The sequence below is a fragment of the Tinamus guttatus genome, unplaced genomic scaffold, assembly GCF_059628265.1.
Source record: "Tinamus guttatus ecotype Peru unplaced genomic scaffold, ASM5962826v1 Tinamus_guttatus_pri_ptg000327l, whole genome shotgun sequence".
NCBI lineage: Eukaryota > Metazoa > Chordata > Aves > Tinamiformes > Tinamidae > Tinamus > Tinamus guttatus.
The window spans coordinates 10,748,282-10,769,201 of record NW_028288861.1 but is presented as its reverse complement, the minus strand read 5'-3'; the positions used below and the strand labels follow the sequence as shown (position 1 = coordinate 10,769,201).

At 39.1% G+C, this 20,920-nt stretch overlaps 1 protein-coding gene across 15 annotated transcripts in view; it reads right to left on the bottom strand.

Moving 5' to 3' along the window:
- Positions 1 to 8,888: 8,888 nt before the first annotated feature.
- NRXN3 (neurexin 3) overlaps positions 8,889 to 20,920 on the bottom strand; it is a 901,920-nt gene continuing 889,888 nt past the window's right edge. For 10 of the 15 annotated variants that reach the window (XM_088529323.1, XM_088529324.1, XM_088529326.1 and 7 more), the window contains one exon: positions 8,889 to 11,825. In XM_088529323.1, the coding sequence (XP_088385449.1) occupies positions 11,524 to 11,825 (302 nt within the window). In that variant the 3' untranslated portion in view covers positions 8,889 to 11,523. Of the gene's footprint in view, positions 12,450 to 20,920 lie in introns of all 15 variants that reach the window. The other 5 variants (XM_088529330.1, XM_088529321.1, XM_088529322.1 and 2 more) reach the window with 1 other exon arrangement.

Below are 20,920 nucleotides of genomic sequence, written 5' to 3'. Positions count from 1 at the left end.
TATAGGGCCTAAGAACACTTCAGTCTCGTTTTGTAGCCTGTGAGGATATTTGGTCACATACTTCAGTGCAGAAATGGCCTCTTCTGGTCCACGATGCAGGAACGAAATAGGACTACTATTCATAGCTCACAAATCTCCTGAATAAAAAGGATAAATCTTCCATAAATTTGTTAGCTGATCAGCTATTCTGCAAAATATGGCCAGATGGACTATTAAAACTGGTTTTGATTCAGGTCAAGGTTGCTCACCGTGCAAGTTGGAGCATTTTTTTGCCCCTACAAATGATAATATGGCTTGGAATCAGACTCTTGGGGGATAGTATCATTTTTCCTCTTTTTCTGGACTGATCACTGGGAAAAGAGATTTATTTGCATCTATTGCCAACCTGTAGCTTGAGGTGTTTTAAAACAGATTGGCACAAAATTTGTAGTAGAAATATTATTAAAAAATACAGCAAGTTAATTTATGTTGAAGAATTCAGCTGTATATTTTCATTTGGAGCTCTTCAAGTCCTGGAACTGAGGTGTGAGTGGACCTCACATGACAGTGATGAACATGTCAGCAAATGCCTTAACCTAGCAGGAACTGCTTCAGGTGGGGCAAAATGACATTCCATGTTTCACAGTTAAGCCCCGCTCAACAGTGTTTTTGCTTTTCTTTCCTTCTTTCTTTTTTTATTTTTATTTTTTTGAAGGAAGCTTCTCTGGTGCTGCTGAGTATGGCCTGAAAAGGACTTGTAAGAATTTTAAGTTAGTGGATGCCATGGGAGAGACCTGCACGGGCAGTACTATATCAAATATCTCTCAGCATATGGAATGTATCAGGCCATATGATTGGCTGGAAAAGTTGTAAAAGAGAGTATGGGTCTTTTAATTTGTGTGAGGAAATCCAGGCCTAGGATTGCTCTGGTAAAAGCTGGAAGGCAGAGCTGACGTGCAGTGTTCTCGGCAGGAGTGGAAGTAGCCCTCGGGAGATACTTTATATGACTTTATATGAACAGAGACCGAAAGGGACTCTGACAAATGGGTAAAATGACTGGTCACCTCTCTAAAGCTTTTCATTTCAGGCAGCCAACTAAATACTGACCATAGATTTCAAAATTGCACTTACTTTTCCAGTGGAGCCTTCACTACCAGTACTCCAGTAGGCATTTACATCTTCTGGTGGCATTTGTTCTGCATTCACTGTACTGCTGAGATTCATTAAAGTACCTCTCTGATGCCTTCTAAAATCACTGCTGAAGCACTTGACATAAGTTACTTTAGTGGTAAGTGCTCAAGCTGCAGTATGCCACAGAGCTAAATAATAAAGTATTATGCCTGGTGTATTTACCTTGCATGTGTATCGTAAGTGCAATAGCCCAGCTGAGGGATTGGGCTTGAATTCATCTGGATATTCTGAATATGCAGTTTATCTTGTAGCATTATTCCAGAAATACAGCACTAGGCCAATGGGGAAGCAGTGATACAAAGTGCAATCAGCAAAGAAAAATAAGAGCTGCTTAATATATTTATTGGCTACTTCCTGAAGAAAAAGAAAATAAATAAACTAAAATCATGTTAGCTGAAAATAGGTCATGTTTTTGAGACACTCAAAAATCTCAGAGGACTGAGTATCTTCAGCTTTTGACCGAAATGTAAAAATACTTATTCTGGCAGGGGTAGTGGAGAGGAGGGTCAGTTTGCATTTAATCCATGTGTTAGCAAGTGTTTGAAGCAGTAGAAATAGTCCTCCCCACAATTCCCTTAATACCAAATAAGCTTTTCCAATGCATGCCATCATTATTTTTCTTTATGAGCTTATGCTAGTATTAAAAAAAAAAAAAAAAAAAAAACTTAATGAATAAAGGAAAAAGTCCATTGTGTTTTAAAAGCAAATCTTTCATTTTAAAAAATATGGAACGGAAACACACTCTGTTTACACTAAAGCAAGCTTTGCTACAGTCACTTCAAAGGAAGTACTATTAGGTTCTGAATGTTTGTAATAGTTCTAAGCCAATTTATGCAGATAAGATCTTCCAGTTAGCTGCAATTCTTGGCAACAGCATGCACTTCAGTGCAGATTGTGAAAATAACACTCAACTCCCACTGACCCAGGAGTCAAATGGCTCTAGTATGGCATATGGTCTTGCTTTCTATAATTAGATGTAACAAAAGTGTATTGTCATTGATGTTATCACAGTTTATAGTAAAGTATTACAGATTTAGGCCATGATTTTCTGCAAGCATTTGCAGACAGTAAAGGTGGACCACGGCAGAAAAGAAGTTGCTCTGGGTATTAAAATGAGTGCATGTCTTTACAAGTATGTCTAAAAATAGAGGACCATATTTGATAATCAATTGATACCCCAGTACGTTTCATTTTAAATGATGCTTTCTTACTTTAAAGGGACTTTGTTCTGTTTTTAGGAGCTCCTGTTTTTCCATTATTTGCTCTAAGGCCTTGAAATCTGACAGCCAGCTCTTGATTTAGAGAAGCTAAAGTTAATGGGAGCATCGGATATCTCCTGCCTCTGGCACAGTGTACTTTGGAGGCATGAGTAAGAAGTGGGGGAACTGGGAAGCTTTGAGAACTAATCTTGTTACAACCATGGATTTCTGATGTAACCACAGGCAAGTCTCTGTCTTAGTTGTCATCCTTGCACAGAGGAGATACTAGTATCAGCTCACAAGGGCAATAAAGATGTAAATTAATGTTTGTGAATCAAAGAGCAGGCAGAAATGAACATATCATCAGGCATTGTATGATGCAGAAAATCTGGCAGGGATCAAACACTTGAAGATTTTGATACAGACAGGGTGGAAGATTGTCCTATTGCTTTAGCTGTGTGAGTCTTAGGCCTAAAGTGAGACCTGGATTCTGGGAGAGAAAGTAGAGGTGCAAAGTGGGTCATTGTGTAAGTAGATAGAAGAGCTTGATTCAAGCTCTTGAGCACTATAATGGTGGCATTTCTCACTTCTTGTGTTTTTGACTTTGCCAAGTGAAATCATATTCTCCAGTTGTTGCTCAGGGAGGTTTGCAGCATCCTCTGTGTCTCCCTCGTCATTTACTCTCACAAATAACCCTATGAGAGCTCTGAGTGTCTCTGGATGAGGCTCCTCTGCCCTCTGTGAAGGAGACTCCAATTTACTGCCCCCATTCCCTTCCACGCACTGAAGAACCTCTGCTTGTTCATATAGCTGTAAATTATGGATGCAAGCTATAGCACTGAGAACTGTGAAGAACTATCTGAATGGAGGAAATAATTTGGATATCATTGCTGATGGTTTCCAGTGCTTTCATTTTTCATATTTCCATTTTTGTTTCCTTCGGGCAATTCAGTCAGTCCCATTTTGTGGTCCAGCCTTTAAACATCTCATGTAATTACGGCTCTGGAAACACAAGTGCTCAACAAGTTAATTTTTTCATAGTGTTCCAAAGGCCTTAGTAGCATTATTAAATATATTTATATTAAAAAAAATATTTTCCAATGAGTTTAGTTTTCCTTGTGCTCCAGCCAAAGTTGTTAGTCTTAATTTCCAGCTTACAAGTCACTGAAGACAAGCGTGCCTGAGGCTTTCCCAGCTGCTTGCTCAGGATTCACTTGTTCCCCCTGTGGAAGTTGCTCTTGGCTGGACTGTGAACAAGCAGAAAAAAAGAGCTACCAGGAGTGGTGGCTGAGCTCTCTTGACGAGTGACTTCTTTAGGTTGCGCTCGGTGGCAGGGGTACCGGCTCCTGTGGGTTTTCACTGGAGAAACAGGACTTGGCATCCCATGCGATGTTTTTGGTTTTGTTCGTTTGCTTCGAATAAGTTTAAGAAAATAGCATGCGCACATTGCTCTGTGCCAGCACGTTAAAGAAGTGGGCTTCGCTCCAGGTAATTTATAGTGGACCTGAGTCATTTCTGATTAATGAAATTTTGATTAGCATTCGGAAGGCATGTGCGTTCTGCAAACCCTGTGTAAGGGAGATAGGGAGCAATCTCATCCACCACTTGTCTACATCATTTAGGACAGGAAGAATCCAAGCAATTAACATTAGTTATTTAACATCATCTGACTAGTATGCTGAAATGCAAGATAAAGGTTTTGCTTCAATTTTAAAAGTATTTATGCATCTCATTTTCTCTGTTTTCAATAAGAATTAGCCAGCTTAATATCTTCAGAAAATAATCCCCTTTTCAGATATATGCAATCTGATATAAATCTCCCATATGTGCACATCCTCTCTCACCCAGTAAGTGTGGCCAAAACATAAACGTCAAATCCCAACACACCAAATACGTTTACTGAAACTTTGTCTTGACTGGCACCATATTTGCTGCTCAGGGAAAGACACAAACAGGTTCCCTGGAGAAAGGAGATTATCAAAAACATCTGGGGACAGATAGGAGATACTACATGATCTGATGAGGAACTACAATGGGATAGTTTGCTACATGTAAAGCAGTTTATCAAATTAGATGGGGGGAGGGGGGGAGGAGGAGTGTGTCTTTTTTTTTCCCTTAATGAGCTAGCAAATATTGCTATTGTCAGGAAACTTTTTCAATAAGGGGTAAGAACCAGCTGGAAAGTGTGGTGGATGAGTGGGCTAGGGCAAAGGAAAAGACTGCTGGAAACAAACCTTGTTATATTTCCATCTCTTTGTCAAAACTAGAATATGGGGGAGGAAAAGGCAGCAATTTGTTCCCCTCTATGAGAAATACTTTCTAGGGAGCCAACGCCAACCTTGGCAGCTAGAGCTTGTGTGTGATAAAATGAGAACAGCTGCACATAACTATAGGGATGGACTAATAGGGCACTTGACAGGGCTGCGATCCTGTGTGCCCCTTCTAGACTGATAGCTTTAAAACATCCTTTTTTTTTTTTCCATGAAAATAAGACCATGTCTAATTTTGGCCTCAAAGTGTCAAGCCACATTCGTTTGCTATAATTCATATGAATCCAGAAGTATTTGGAGAGGAAACAAGAAGTGGCGAATAGCCTTGTTACGCCTTTCCTGTAACACCAGTATTGTGAAGGATGGAGACCATCAGATATAAAAGGTCTGTGAAGTGGCTTAATTTCTTTAGCAAAGTTGTAAAGAGCCACTACAACTGGGTGAGATGCAGAGATGCACCGAACAGTATTGGAAGGGCTAAAACTAGGCTGCTAGGACAGGGGTCAACAGAAAGTGATACAGTAACTGAGATGCTGCTTACTGATAGAAAATGTTGAGAAGAGGAGCTCCTGCCAGGCTTTGGTCCTTGAAAATATCTATGTTCCTAACTCAGGAATGGTGGTAAGGTGGTAATTATCTGCTGCAGCTTTACCACCGTGAATCTTTTCCTGGAGCTAGTCACCTAAATCAAGTTAACCTACTTTCTCAAACGAACGGAATCAGACACCTCAGAGCAGGAAACAAGCACAGAAAGATGACATTTTCTCTTTTTTAATTGGCTTGAAGCATCCAGGTCTGCATCATCTCTCTCTCTGTGTGTGTGTGTGTGTGTGTGTGTGTGCGCGTGTGCTGGGAGCTGCCCCTTGTGAAACAAAGCAGCAGGAATGCACAGATCTCATCCTGGGGATGGATGATGTGAGCTTATGGGTCAGAATTAGAGGGCAGACCAACATGGGCAAGGTTGTAGTGGTTTCTGCTACAAACCACATCATCAGGAGAAAGAAGCAGAGGAGACTTTCTTCAGACAAGAAGCTTCACATTCACAGTCCTTGGTCTTCATGGGAACTTTTAAACTGCCCCGATATTAACTAGAAGTCAAGCTAGAAAAGTACAAGAATTAAAGATTTCTAGAGTGCCCTGACGATAACCTCCACATCCATACAGGTGATTAAGGAGCTGATGAGGGACGAAGATCTGCAGGACCTGAAGCTTACAAGAAAGGAAGAACCAATCGCGGAGCTGCTGGAGAGAGTCCAGGGCAGGGCTACAAGGATGATCAGGGGCCTGGAACATCTGCCCTATGAGGAGAGGCTGAGGGAGCTGGGCCTGTTCAGCCTGGAGATGAGAAGGCTGAGAGGGGATCTAATCAGTGTCTATAAGTACCTCAAGGGAGGCAGTGAGGAGGATGGTGCTGGCCTCTCTTCACTGGTGGCCACTGACAGAACTAGAGGTAATGGCCACAAACTGAAACACTAAAAGTTCCACAGGAACTTAAGGAAAAATTCCTTAACAGTGAAAGTGACAGAGCCCTGGAACAGGTTGCCCAGAGAGGTTGTGGACTCTCCCTCTCTGGAGATCTTCAAAACCCGCTTGGACGCAGTCCTGTGCCACGTGCTGTACGTGACCCTGCGTGTGCAGGGGGGTTGGACTAGATGACCACTAGAGGCCGCTTCCAACCTTAACGATTCTATGAATTTATGATTCTATGATTGGGAGTATGAAGGTCTGGGGTGGCTTTGGTGGTAATGACTATCTGGGGTGACTTTAGTGGTTATGACTATGAGATGGTGGAGTTCAGGATCCTGAAAGGAGGAAACAAGGCAAGAGAAGAGAGGAAGGCTCCAGAAGAGTTGACTGATTTACAAGGATAACCTCCTTCAAGCTCAAGCACGGTCCATCTTTATGGGCAGGAAAGCCTTCTCTTGATAGTCATTTCCAAAGAGATTAAGGACAAGAAGGTGAATGGGAGCAGTCAGCATGGCTTTATGAAAGCAAAATTGAACCTTCTACGATGAGGTGACGAACTCAGTGGATGAAGGCAGAGCAGTGCATGTGGTTTACCGTGACTTCTTTAGCAAAGCTTTCAACAGTGTGTCCAGTGATGAAGTGTAAGCTATAAAAATGGTCAGTGAGGTGGCCTGAAAACTGGATGAATTGTTGGGCTCAAAGAGGTGGGAGGTCCAGCTGAAGGTCAGTCACTAGCGGAGTATTCCAGGGTTGATATTGTTTTACCAATTTATTTTAACAAACACCTTCATTAATGATCTGTACAAGGGGATAGCATGTGCTCCGATTATCTTTGCAGACAATACAAAACTGGGAGGAATGGCTGATAGACCAGACAGCTGTGTGGCCTCTCTGCTGCCACTTCTGTTTAGGTTAAGCAATGCAACGGTCATTAGATGACAATCAAAAAAGCCTAACCGGAGACTCAGAGTAAATCATTTTGAAATTTCTTGTTTCATTGAATATTCTATAATGACATGAAGTGTAATAGGTTTTGAGAAAAGCATTAAAAAATAAAAGTTTTCTCAGAACACCCACTGCTCTGTGATATGGGAATTTTCTGCAACATGAGAAGATGTATACACTGTTTTTAGTGCAGACCTTCATCTTTCACATGCCAGCTGAGTGCCCTAGACACTGGGAATATTAGCTACCACTCAGCACACCGGAACTCAACAATTCTGGGAGCAGGACAAGAATGGACAGTAGCTTAGGCCAGCGTGCCTCAGTCTGTAGTTCAGAGACTTCTGAAAGAGCTATAAGACATAAAGCAAGAATCCAGAATTGAAAATGGTAAAATGGAGAAAGAAAAACAACAACAACAACAACAAAACAAAACAAAAAAAAAAACAAAAAAACCCACATGTACATATACGCAAAAATGTGAGTAAACAAAGTGGAAGAAACTACGGATACCCCCTGAGCATCAAAGGCATCATAATTCTAATTTGGTTGTAAATGAAACCTGATGCAGAAAACACTGCTCAAAAAGATTTGCAGATTCTCAGGGTGGGAGAAAGGGCAGGGAGTGACTTTTTCTGTGGTTGAAAAATAAAAGGGCTGTGAAACACTGCTTTGGTTGACCTTCAGATGCCCTTCTAAAGTCAAATCCTTCAGGTAGCAAAGCAATGGCCAATCTGCAAAAGCCCACGGTGGGCTACTCTGCCCTGGTAATGACAGAGCACTGTTGACTTTGCACTGTGGGCAGAACTTTAAAACACTGTAATAGCCAGGAGGCCTGAAAAGGGCCAGGGAGCAGCTGAGTTAACGGGTTTTGAGAGCTGCAGAGCCTTGTGGAAGGAAGGGTGCATTTGGACTAACTCCTTTAGGTACCTGATTCAACAAGTCTGTATAAGTAACCTATGCTGTTTATTATGTAGTGAGTGGAGTGTCACAGAGTAATTCACAGGACCTATGTTAGATCCTCATATAATATGATATGAACATCCTTCTGTATGTATATATTTTGGTCAAAATCCCTCCCCTCCACACACCTCCCTCAAAGGATTGAATTGTGCTGATATACATCAGGTGTAGATTTGTGAACCCAGGAGAAGCATACAGCCAGAATCCTATAAACATCCTGGGAAAAGCTCTGTGCTTCAAAAGGACACTAAAAACAGGTGGCACCCAAGAAGGAGCACACTATGTCTTTGTGCAGACACAAAGAGGGAAATACTGAGGATTGGCCAACCCCTGCATCCTACCCCTTAGCTAGCTTGCACTGGTCTGCTAGAAAGCAGACCTTTTTGCCTAAGGATCTGGACCTAAAGAGAACATTCTCCTGGTTAAAACGCCCATGTTTTTGCCTTCAAAAGCTGAGTAAGGCTTGATGCTTCTTCTTTGGAAACAGTCATTGAAAGAGGCACGTTGATAACCTGCTTAACACAACAGGTAGGTGGTAAAAACATTCAATCATGAGATGCAATTCTGTTTTTTATCTAAGGTCACTGAAACCTCTATTCCAAAAACCTGCTCTATTACCCAATGAAGTGTTTGGGGAGAATGGCTTGGAGTATTTGGAGGCAGAGCCCACACACAGGTAGAATTTGAGTTCCTGTGAAGAAAAGAATTAAAGATATACTGGACTATAGAAAAAATACAAACATAGACCTGAATCTGTACTAGTGGTTAGAAACTCACCTGTGATGGGGGAACAACTGTGTTTAGAGACTACTTTTCACTTTAAAAAGTTGGAATATCCCTTAAGCCTTGTAAATAAAAACCCAGCAACATCCAGGGATTTGGGAAGAACATTTTATTGCTAAGCATATCTTTAAACAAAATGCAAATAAGAAAAGAAAAAGAATCAAAAAGGAAGAAGAAAAAGAAAGGGGGAAAAAAGAGTAACATCACAATAACTCAAATAAAAATTCTTAATGTTGTCCATAAAACAACAGGGATATGGTAGAAGCCCACATACAGAAATGCACATGTTCCCAAAAACTGTCCAATAGAAACTTACACAAAAAAGGAAAGCTTTTTTTCCTTAACTTAAAAAAGGAAAGCAAAAAGGAAAGGAAGAAAGAAAGCAGGAAATCATTTCACAAGACTCCAAGACTTCAAGAACAGCAATCTTTTACAGACATCAAGATATAACCAACTTTATATAGGTTCAGCCAGTTAAATCATCTAAAATCGTGCTTTCATACCTTTTTAAAACCTGTCTTTTTAGTATAAAAAATAAAAAAGGAAAAGAAAAGCTCAACCTCGCACGCACACGCACCGCACACGCGCACATACACACACTGAAAATTTCTGTTAACAGGAAAGCATCTTCTCTAAACGTTTGAGAAGGATGCTTTTTTGAATTGAAGTTCCCATGTGCGTGTGTGTATTTGATGACACTTCTTCAAAGTCAAATATTCATGCGACTTATAAACACCAGCAAGAGTAGATTTCTAAACCTAAACAGCTGATTAGTTTTTATCTGTATACAGAAAAAGTGTACATTTCTGATATTCCAGAGTTCTCAATCCATTTCATTTTTCTTGTTTTCCTCTCTCTCTCTCTCTTCTTTGCTTTTTCGCACATCACAGGCATGGCCATCAAACTACCTGGCTATTGTACTGTACAGTAAGATAATTCTTTTCAAGGTAACTGGGAAAAAGTGGAAACCAAATAATCAAATAAAATAAATAAAAACAAAAGACGATCCCAATTTAACCATAAAACAGTATATACATCATCAGGGCATCCATATAGAAATTATATTAGCAAAAAAAGTAGTAAAATATGTAAACAAAATTTCAGATTTTTTTTTTTGACACAGGTAACTGTGACAAAGCTAAAACACACACGCTTTCACATTTTAAGTTTTGCTTTTGTTGTTTGTTTCTTTTTACTCTGTTCTTCCTGAACATTCTCATTCCATATTAAGACCATAACAGAATTTCTGTTTCAGTCGTCCCATCAAACATACCATGATAAATATATCTGTGTGTATATATATATATATAATAATAATATTATTAAATTTCTTTTTCATTATTATTTTTGTGTGTCACAGCAGCTTTATTTTCTTTCATATAAAAGGGAAGGAAAAGGTAGATTAGGGCAAATGGAAAGACAGATGGTCTGATATGTCAAGCTACAAAATTAAAATATTACATATGAAAACAGTATGTCAAAAAATCTATGTATTTTTCATTTTGCATTCTTTTACAAGTGTTCTACAAGCTCATCTTACGTTTATGGGTCTTGTCACAAGTTGAACTCTAATGGTGTCTTTCTGATCTCTTTATTAAACTGATTTATTATTATGTTTTGCATGCATTGCAATCAGTCACAAAACCAGAACCCAGAGAAAGGCTCCTTTATTTCTGCATAGCATATTCAGCTCAGAATGGTGAACCATTTTTTCTAAGCATTCTTTTTTAAGTCTTGAAATCCTCTTAAGTTTGGCTGTGCTAATGCATACTAAATGATATTTTCAAATAAAGACAAAGATCCTCATCAGAACAGACCCAAACCCATCTATTCTTCAGTTCAATTGCAAATACTGGAGCCAGATCCAAGGAGACCAGCTCTCCATGATAATTTTCTTCATCACCACCTGTCATACACTTTCACTGTGTTGTTAGCAAACAACTTACTGTAAGACGACGGATTCTATAGACAACACAACCAGATATGCAGAGTAAACACCATGGGTAGCTTTTGAGTTCATGTATGGCAATAGTCTCTCTTTATTTATTATGGATGTTTTTTTCCGAGATTTCTTCTCGATTCATGTCCAGGTTCACTCTGCCCCCCGAACACTGTTCCTCTCCACCCTACCCTCCCACACCCAAAAGTAAACAGAACAAAACAACAGAACAAAAAAAACAATCCAAGAAACCAAACCAAACCAAACCAAAAACCAACAATCTCCAAAATCATTTATTCCCCTCCTCCAATCTCGAAAAATTATGTATGCTGGACAAGGCCAGATCAGTTTGTTCGATACTTTCTGTTGTTTATATTTTTTCTTTTTCCTGCCTTTTTATTAATAAGTAAACTGAAAAATTATCGATACAGTCAGGAATCACGAACATTGTTAAAGACTCACTTGGAGATATGAAACAAGTAAGCCATGAATTCTTCTACCTTAGCAGAGAGTTCAGCGGAGGAGGAGATTTGGAGATGTCCAAGTCCGCTAACAGGGTAGAGTTGTTCGCGCCATCTCCAGAACGCTAAGTGTGCTTTATAATACATTAGGGTAGAGTTTGCTGACTTCAAGCGATGACTGAGACATTAACAGTCACTGCTGACATTTTTTTTCCCAATACCTTTTCCCACAAACGATATCTCCCAATCTCGTTCGCTGTAATGGTTCTGATATTTCAATTAAATCTCATTAAGTATTTATATATTTATATATAAATAAGTATTCTTTTTTACACATAATACTCTTTGTCCTTGTTTTTCTGTTTCTTGTGGCCGCTCTTTGAGCTCTGCTGCTTCTCCTTCACGAGCGTGCCGTTGCTCTGGGCCGAGTTGCTGATGTAGTTCCGCGTCTCGTCCACCTGATAGGACCCCTCGTCCCTGTTCCTGTACTTGTACATGGCGTACAGGAGGATGAGGATGCAGAGGGCGGCAGCAGCCACAATGCCGACGACCATCCCCGTTGTGCTGCTCGACTCACGGACCACCTCTGAGGCCCCCGGGACCCGTCTGATTCCCGGCTCCGTGGGGTTTGCTGTGGGCACATTACGGAACATGGGGGAAGTGATTAGCGGGCTCTTCAGCTTTGTGCTGTCTAGCTCATAGGCAGTGGGCAACGGAAGCAAGACTATGTCAGGCTGGGGTTTGAGCTCACGGTTATTCATTTTGCCAGCTGGCAATTTGGGCACCATCCCAGTCGAGGACGAAGCTGTGGAGCGGATCAGCTCAGGGGACAAAGACGTGGTAGTAGTCCTACCAGTTTCGGAGACTTTGTTAGGTCTAAAGTCCTTGGATTCCCACTTAGGTGCGTGTGCTTTGTAGCCACCTTCGAAGATTGAAGTGGAAAGACTCTTATCTGTTACCAAGGAGAAGGTGGTGTAAAAATCTTCATCATCAGTAGGGGGTAGGTTAGAGTCAAAGGTTTCCCCTGAGCCATACCCAGATATCACCAAGCCATCATCATCACAACCATCGCTGCCTTGGTCCGACAAGCAAGGTAACCCCGCCTCAGAGGTCATGGACAGGGAATCTTTGGTGGTCTCAATAATGGTGAGGAGGGGGCGAAAGGTAGGGGGAAGTGTAATGAAAGGTGCACGAGTAGCAATAGGAGGGATATCTAAAGGGTCTTCTACAAGTAGAGGGATAACTAATTCACCTCCTGGGATGGAAAAGAGAGAGAGAAAAAGAGTATTAGTACATTTTAATGGCAATGTTGCATTTTAAACTCACTTAGCTTAAGGGCAGTACACGGTTTGAGTATTATGCAAAAGTGTCAGGGAGCCTGACTTCTTGTCATAACTACACTTCCCAGGGGTTTCCCATCACTCTTTCTTTCTTTCCATCCTGCCTTTGATTCGATGATAAACTGCATGTTCCATTTCCTCCCTCTTTTGACCTACATACAGTGAAAAACTCTGAAATTTTGGGGGCCCAAAATTTTTGATTTTGAAGATACTCTCAAGTGACTCGGAGGATATTGATTTTTAGCAGCTGGTTACAAGGCTGAATTTCTTCCAACCTTCATACAGCAATATTCTCGTAGATCAATTTTACTGCTTATCTTACCAGTTTTTCCTCTTCTGCTTCTTTTCATGTAACAAAACGCTGGTATTTCTTCGCTGCCATTCAAGTCTGCTTTCCTTCTGCAGCAATTTCCATGAAGTCTTTTCCCAGTCAATCTTGCCTTCTTGATTGCTGACTGGTTTTTAAACTGTGGGAAGGCTCATGAAAGTGTGGGATGGAATAACAACCAATACTCATTGGGGTCCACAAAACTACAGGCCTTTACTCAAAGCTTGTTCAGGTCTTTTTAATCTTTATCATCCTGTTACCTACACTGGACATCCTCCTTTCCTTTCACCTTCTTGAGCGTCAATGCACTATCAATCAACTTGATCTTCAGTTCTTCTTTTCTCTTGCTGTTATGTGGGTAAAAATTGTGATAGACTTTGTTGTTGTTTGTGATAAAACTAAGCAAAAACTCTGATGACCCAAAACAGTGCTTGAGCCCAGGACTGTACTGCAGATATTGCTTTCACACCTACTGCCATTTCTTGATATGCAGATAGGTATGGAAGCATAATAAATTATTTTAATCTATGTTCAGACTGCATAATCTTCTAATGACATACAGGTTACAGACAATTCTTTAAAGACGAGTTGTGCTGTTTTTGAAAGTTTTTCTGTGAATTTTCACTTCGGTCATTTTTCTTTGGTCAGCCACTTAAGCCAGATATTTAAATACAACCTGAGGGCTTTATATTACACCATGTCTACACATCTAGATCTATAGGAAGAGAGTGCAGCTCAGTTCAAGATGTTTCTAATGCACAGGAAATTTTCATCTACACCCTACACTGCTTAAGAAAAGAGAGGCAAAAGAAATTTCTTCTAAATAAGTAATTCTAGATTGAATTATGTATTAATAATTGCCAATGCATAGTCTGACATTGTAGCGACTGCTGAATGGTGTCAGGGTCAAAACTCTTCTCTCTCTAACCTACAGTATATGTTACATGCACTCATTTCTCACTGAATACTTCCAGCAATGTCCACGGGAATTTTATAAAGAATAGGCCTCTAAAATCATAATCTCGTGCTAAATATACTTGGAGAGCAATATATTTGTACAAATTACATATTGAGAATAGCAATAGGATACTGAAAAGGTACTTAACAGTTTGATTAAATCTGGATAGCTTAACTGGCAGTATTGCTTATTCTTATCCCTGATGAGAGACTGAGTGCTGACACAGTTTCGTCATCCGAAATAGTCACTTTTAACTCAGAGATACCGGGCTAGAAATTAGGCCAAAGGGGGCACTTCAGCAGTCTCTTAACATTCTTTCATGTAAAGTTATTAATGAGGTAACATACAAATGATCAATTTAAATATGCTGCTTCATTTACTGAAATTCCTCAGCATGCTTACACCACTTCTGATACTGAAGAAAGGAGAAGCAACAAATATACATGTAAAATAATGCCAGTTTCTAAGCTGTTTTCTGTGAAATGTAGAAGCTTGAACATGTATTGTGATTTACATACATCCCGAAGTCCTATCTACGTATGACATCTAAAATCTATGCCAACAGGTGGCCTCAGAATAAACTTGGTGGATGTCTCAGTGGGGATGATCACCTGTATGTCTGGAAAAAATGAACAGAATAATTGAACTTTGGTGCAGATGAAATTGAATTGAATTTCTGTTGAAGCCAAGTCCCAGAAAGTCCAGGATAGATAGTGTCCCTTTAAGTGACTTTTTAAGAGCAGTGTTTTGCTGTTAAATAAACGCATTCATTTGTGATTTTAAAACACCACCTGTGATACTCAACTGGAATACTAAGTTTGGCAGTTTTTAATAGCTTAGTTAAAACTTTAAAGTGATTTTGTTATTAACATCTATTATACTAGCACATGGCAGTTCTCTGCAGTTGATCTGCTACTCATTGGGGCAATATTGTGGAAAGTTTTCTTCCAAAAAGAAATTTTGGGGGCCCAGTTTTCTAGAAATTTCCTAGATTTTACTTCAAGGTAATGTTAATGTCCTGCAACTACTATAAAGATTTTTCTTTAGCCTCGGTTTCAATTTGCAACATAACTTGCTTTAGAAATAGGCAATCCTGCTGCAGTTTTTGTTGCTGTTCATTACATGAACCAATGACCAAAAACACTGCAATGACGAGAAAATGATTGTGGCCTTCCTGAATGTCAAGAAAAGTTCATGGAGCTGCTAGGGTAAGGGGGACTTCATGAAAGTGGCGGAGAGCACTCTGTAGTTCTCATTCCAGTAAATCTGCTAGATGGAAGACAGTGGACAGAATCAGAAATGAGTGTTTTAAAAAAATTAATCCCTCTTATGTGAAAAGTAACTTTCATACCAGAAATGTTCCATAAACTTTGATTTCTCATAGGATTATTAAATCTAATTTCTTGTTTTATTCCAGTGTCCAATGATATGAAACATGTTTGCCCATACACTAAGGAAATAAAGAAGCTGTTAGAGGTCTTCCCTTGGGAACCATGTCTCTATCAATGAATTCATCTCTTACACTTAAGATAACGCATCTTCTGGGAGCAACAGAGATGAGGGTGAGGGTGGCATTAAGGCTAGCTTTATTTCTTCTTTCTTATAACACGGGTTGTAACATCCTTTATAAAATGGCATGATAAAATTGTCACTCAGTCTAAAAGAAATGTGTTATTTAAGCATTACAGAGAATGCAACTTCTAAAAAACTCCCTGGAAGATGAGAAGCATGATCACAGGCATCTATGGAGAGAAGCAAGTGTAAATTTTCATATCACACCTGGCAAAAAACTCTCTTTGTGGTACTCTCTGGTACAACATTTCTACTCATAAGAGACACAAGAGGGAGTCTGATGACAGGCAGATGATAACGGTGTGGAGGAGGATGCATCTTCCACAAAATGCCAGCGGAGACACCAGGAAGCTGCCTACAGCCAGCTGTCCTTTGATGGAGAAGTCTCTTGCACATGTCCCCAAGTTGATTTTAAATGTAGGTGCTGAAAGATTTTAAAAGACAAAGTGGCAATCGGACTCTAAAAGGTCCACCGTGAAGGCAGGTTCTTTAAAGAGACGGAAATTCAATAACAAAACTAAAAGCAGTCCTGGAAAAACCTTACATGGCGATTTAGAAGGGACCTGCATCTCAGGAAAGTTTTATGTTGGCATTTTCCCAGCTGAAATTTTGATTTTATAACAGTGTCTCCTATTTTCAATCATGAAATTAACCCTCTGTTGATTTGGAAAAAAACCAAAAATGTACAGCTTTTATTTCCAAACTTTCATGCTTAAAACAACGACATGTCTGTCACCCAAACTGGGCCTTGGCTTCAAAACATACATTCCTACTAGGCTTTGATTTTGTTTGTGAATGGTATGGACTGACTCCTGGTAGCGAAAGGCCTTTTCCCTCCTTTATTTCGTTTTTTTTTTTTTTTTTTTTTTTTTTGAGGATCAGTTAGCAGTGCTCACTGTTGGACTGTGAGTTCAGGATTGCTTTAGAAATCGAAAGATTTTCCACTTACTCCTTTCTTTCTTTCCCAAGCAAGGGATGGATGTTTCTGAGGAAGAAATATGTTTATCTCTTAATGGCTTGAGTTGCCAACATAATGCCAAAGAATGATATGCAAGGGAAACAGATAAAATATTTTCTTTCATAGCGATATGTATGCAAATTTAGCTTCCCCATTGCTAGTGTAATTGCAAAAAATGACTGCAGAGCATATGGAAAGCAGCACTGAGGAAACTGAGGTCTGTGAGGCTGTGAGGTAGAAAACCCAAATCTAAGCAGCTAGCGCTCTGCCTGGCCTTCTCATTCCTTGAGACAAAAACTGGGTATATTCCTTAAAAGTAAGCCTTTTGAATGCAGCATGTATATGTTTTTGTGCTTTTTTTTTAAACTATCAAGGCCACTGGAGATATACAAGGTCTACTTTAGCCTTGAAGTTGCCCTGCTTTTTGCTTTATGAGTGTATTTATAGATATATAATTCATACCTCTGGGGCTGATCTCCAGTAAGAGTTCTCTGCCACTGGAAAAGACAGTGTGTTAAAAATTTAATAGAAGCCTTATGAACTGTGAGGATGTTGTGGGTGAGTCATGAATGCTGAGGGCACCAAGAAAAGGAAAAAGAAAAGAAAAACTGCAGCAGCCACCAGCTTTTATCTTTACAGCCAAGACTATCTCACTGGAATCTGAGGCATCAGAGAGACACGGGACGAAAGGTGCACAAAACGAAGCCTGAAAGATTCGTCGTCTCACAACGACCAGAAGGGACCCACCTGCATTGTCTCTTTTCCAGATGTAGTTGAAGAGCTTTTAAATGCCATCCACAAAGCCTGCACAACACATCCACTTCGCAAGTATTTGAAACTTCACATCTAAAGTTTCTCATTTGCATCTTATTCTTATGCTCTTGCTCTAAACCTTTCAGACTCCACCTTCAATATGAAATTGCTGCCACAGAAAATAATTCCTTACTTTTTTTTTCTCTGCTTGTCTGTATCAATGCAACGTAAGTGCCAAGAATTCCTCATTAAATGACTGAGTTCATAAATTTCACTCTAACGGTGCTTTAGTTAATTCTCCTTTGAGTCCTTGAAGGATGAGGAGGGGAAGGCATTCAGAACAAAGTCCCTGGTCACAGGAAAGATGATGCTAACATGAAACCTAGGAGATGATCATTCTTAGTATTTTCTCCTCTCTGCAGTCTAATTAAATTGAAATTGACAGTCTAATAGAGAGGAAAACATCCCTTCTGCTAGGAAATGCCTTTTCTTTCAGAGACCATACTGTCCTCAAAGCATGAGACAGCACTCTACTTCTTGTGGTGGAGTCTGGTCGGTGTGGTGACAGAAAGCCCCCAAAACTATATTAATAGATACCAGTTACTGCAGCGCTTCCTAATCCGTGGCTGAGTCACAGAAAAGTAGAGAGTTCAAGGGAGAGGTCATGAACCCCATGGTAGTGTTGGAATGTGCTTCATTGCTGCAAATTCTTGGTCATCTTCGTGCAAACAGTCTCAGTCCCAGCAGTGAAACAGATACTAGCACTTTCCGTCGAGGACCCGACATTGTGTTTCCAGGCAGAATTCCAGAGCAAAAATGAATATTTCAGCATCCAGATACTGAGCTGCTCTGAACCAAATGAAACATGCTCTCTCCCATCGCTGTTTTTCAACTCTCATGATTAATCGGGGTAATGACAGTTTTGTATTCATCATAATTATTTGTTCTGTTTTCAGCATCAGTTGTTCACAGGACTTGACAGTTAAACCCAAGATACTTCCTAAGTACTTTACACAGCATCACCATGCAGGGATGCTTAAATTCTACGCATTTATAAGAAAGTACAGCTTTTTATTACTTCAACTGAAAGCTCATTGCCATTTAAAGGAATTAATCAAAACCTTCCTTGCAACAAAGGGAATTTTATAAGTCTGGGACAGAGGCTTAAGTAGGAATGTGTCTGTCAAATGTATCATTTCTGGAAAGTATTAACAAGGCTGATACCAGTTTAAACATGATGGGTGTGTTTACCTGGTAAGAGTACACTTGAGAGTATCATTTTGATTGTGTCATCAGGCACATAAACAACAATGAAGAAATCAGAAATAAAACACTAAAACACTTCCATTGGAATAAAGAAGGAAAGTCATAGAGCTGCATAAGGGAACCCTGAGAGTTAGCAATATACCAAAGGAGTTTCACTGTTTCTTAGCTGCGATGAACTCTGCAACACCAGGCTGTGTACAATTTAAGTAGCATGAAGTAAAGCAGCATCACTGGGGTTCTTCCCAGGAAGAGGAAGGGCAAGAACAAAGCCATGGAGAAGGACTGATAAGAATAGGAGCAAACTATTACTACTGGCTCCTTAACCCCTTCCTACGTACAATACAATTTGGTAACCAGCAATACACAAAGAGCACATAACATAACATCAAATATAAACTTAGCCAAAAAAAAAAACAATTTTCTGAAAATAAAACCATACGCTAGAAAATAAAAATGCCACAGCCACAGCAATAAGGTCAGAAAAAGAAACGGAAAAACATAACAGGTCATTCACTTTATCAGCAAAAGAAAGATTAAAACCCAAGAAAACTGAAAAAAATGCAGAAAATCAAAAACATTATGCCTTTTTAACAAAAAAAAGTAATCAAAAATATAAAAAAATATTTAGAAAGCATACCACATTGATTTCATAACAGTCAACTTACATCAACAAATTGCCCGCATGTTTTTTGGCATGAAAGGAAAAATTTACAAAAGAAAGTTGTGTAAGAATGCTCTTGGACAAGTAGCATTGCCACATTCTTGTAACTTGCTTTTTTGTTGTTGTTGTTTCTTAAAAACTTTTGTTTAGCAAAATGTTTATTATTTCTTTTTAAATATAATTGTTTTACAACAAAGGGCGATACAGGGAGGCAACAACACATACATCCACACCACATAACATGAAAAGAAAAAAATCTTGCACCTTAACAAATTCAAACTTTTTTTGTTGTTGTTTTTGGTTTTAATTCTTTTATCTTATTTAAAGTTGTTAGCATATTACAGTTGAAAAATCCTGTACATTTTATAGAATTTACTTTTGCTTGTTTGCATATCTACAGATACAATGATTTTTGAAAAGCAAGGTTTGTTGCTTTTTTGCCTTTTTGGTCAATTTGATATATATTTTTTTAAACATTTTCTTTTTTTCTATAATTTTTGTGTGTGTGTGTTTTAAGGAATGGATGACTGCACATAAAATTTTAACAATGCTAAAGAAAGGGGTGGTGGGGGGAACTTATGGGAAGAAAAAATGCCTAGGGTGGATGGAGTGGGAGTGTAATAATCTATGAGTGTACTACACAGGAGATGAAGATGATGGGAGTGAATGTGTAAGTCAGTTGCCATGTCCATGTAAGGGCGGTACGGAGTGATCTAGCAGCATTAGAGCTTCTGGCTGTAAGGAAGGGATGGGCAATATACAAAAACAAATGAGCATATTCATGCCCATCAACAAAAAGAAAGAACAGAACTCTAACATTGACAATCTCACAAACCCTAAGCTGCAACTTCTTCAACATGCAAGTTACAAAAAATTAATAATTATAGTATTAATATTTACATTTTCATTAAAGGTTCTCAAATTACAAAAACAGTTAAAGCTTTTGCCCTACTAAAAATAGCAGTAAAAATACATAAACTAATAATAATAATAATCAGAGAGTAAACCAAAAAAACAAGGAAACTATTTTATGCATTGGAATCAGAACAACTTCATCTGTAGCTACCCACAGCCTCCTTATTGTGAGAATTGTCTCCTCTGAAGTCCACCAAATTGATATCGTTATTCTCAGTAATTTGAGACAATCATTTCTTGAGCACATCAAACCACTGTTTTGAATGTAATGACTGTGCTGGCACACCCCTTTCCCACTCTAAATTAGATTGCTTTTATGTTTAGGTTCTCTGGAGAATCTGTAAAGTACAGCTGTGGGATTCTGCCAGTGAAGTAGTTCCTTATTTAAAGAGGGAAGTAGAGGGGAAAATTGCAGAAAACAATTCATAACTCTTTTTTTTTTTCATTATTAGATTGGAACAAACCAAATCTAAGATAGAAATTCAACCACTAAAAAGAAATACATCAAAATATAGCTATGTAGAGATATACTAAAAAAAAAAGCAAAAAAGTAAAAGCAGCACTTTGTTCCCAGTAGGAAAGGAGAAAAAAACAATTGGGGGGTTTAAAATTTTTTTTGAAAGAAAAAATTATTCCACACACTTTCAGAGATGAACGAATCAGATGCACACATTGAAAAGGAACAGACAAAGCAGTCTAGGGACACTTCCATCATGTGGATAGTTTTTTTTCTTATGAATTGAATTCTCTTTCCCTCCCTCCCTCTCCCATTTAAATTTGTTCTCAATTTTGGGCCAAAACCCCCACCACCCTCCAGTGTTGCTTTTTTTTTTAATAGATCTTTTCTTTCATTACTTCTTTTTAAAATAAACATGGAGAGGAAAAAAAAAAAAAGGAAAAGGACGTGCAGTTTGGATGTACGTCATAAATAGACATAGAAAAAGATAGAAGAAATTGGCTGAGATCGACAAATGG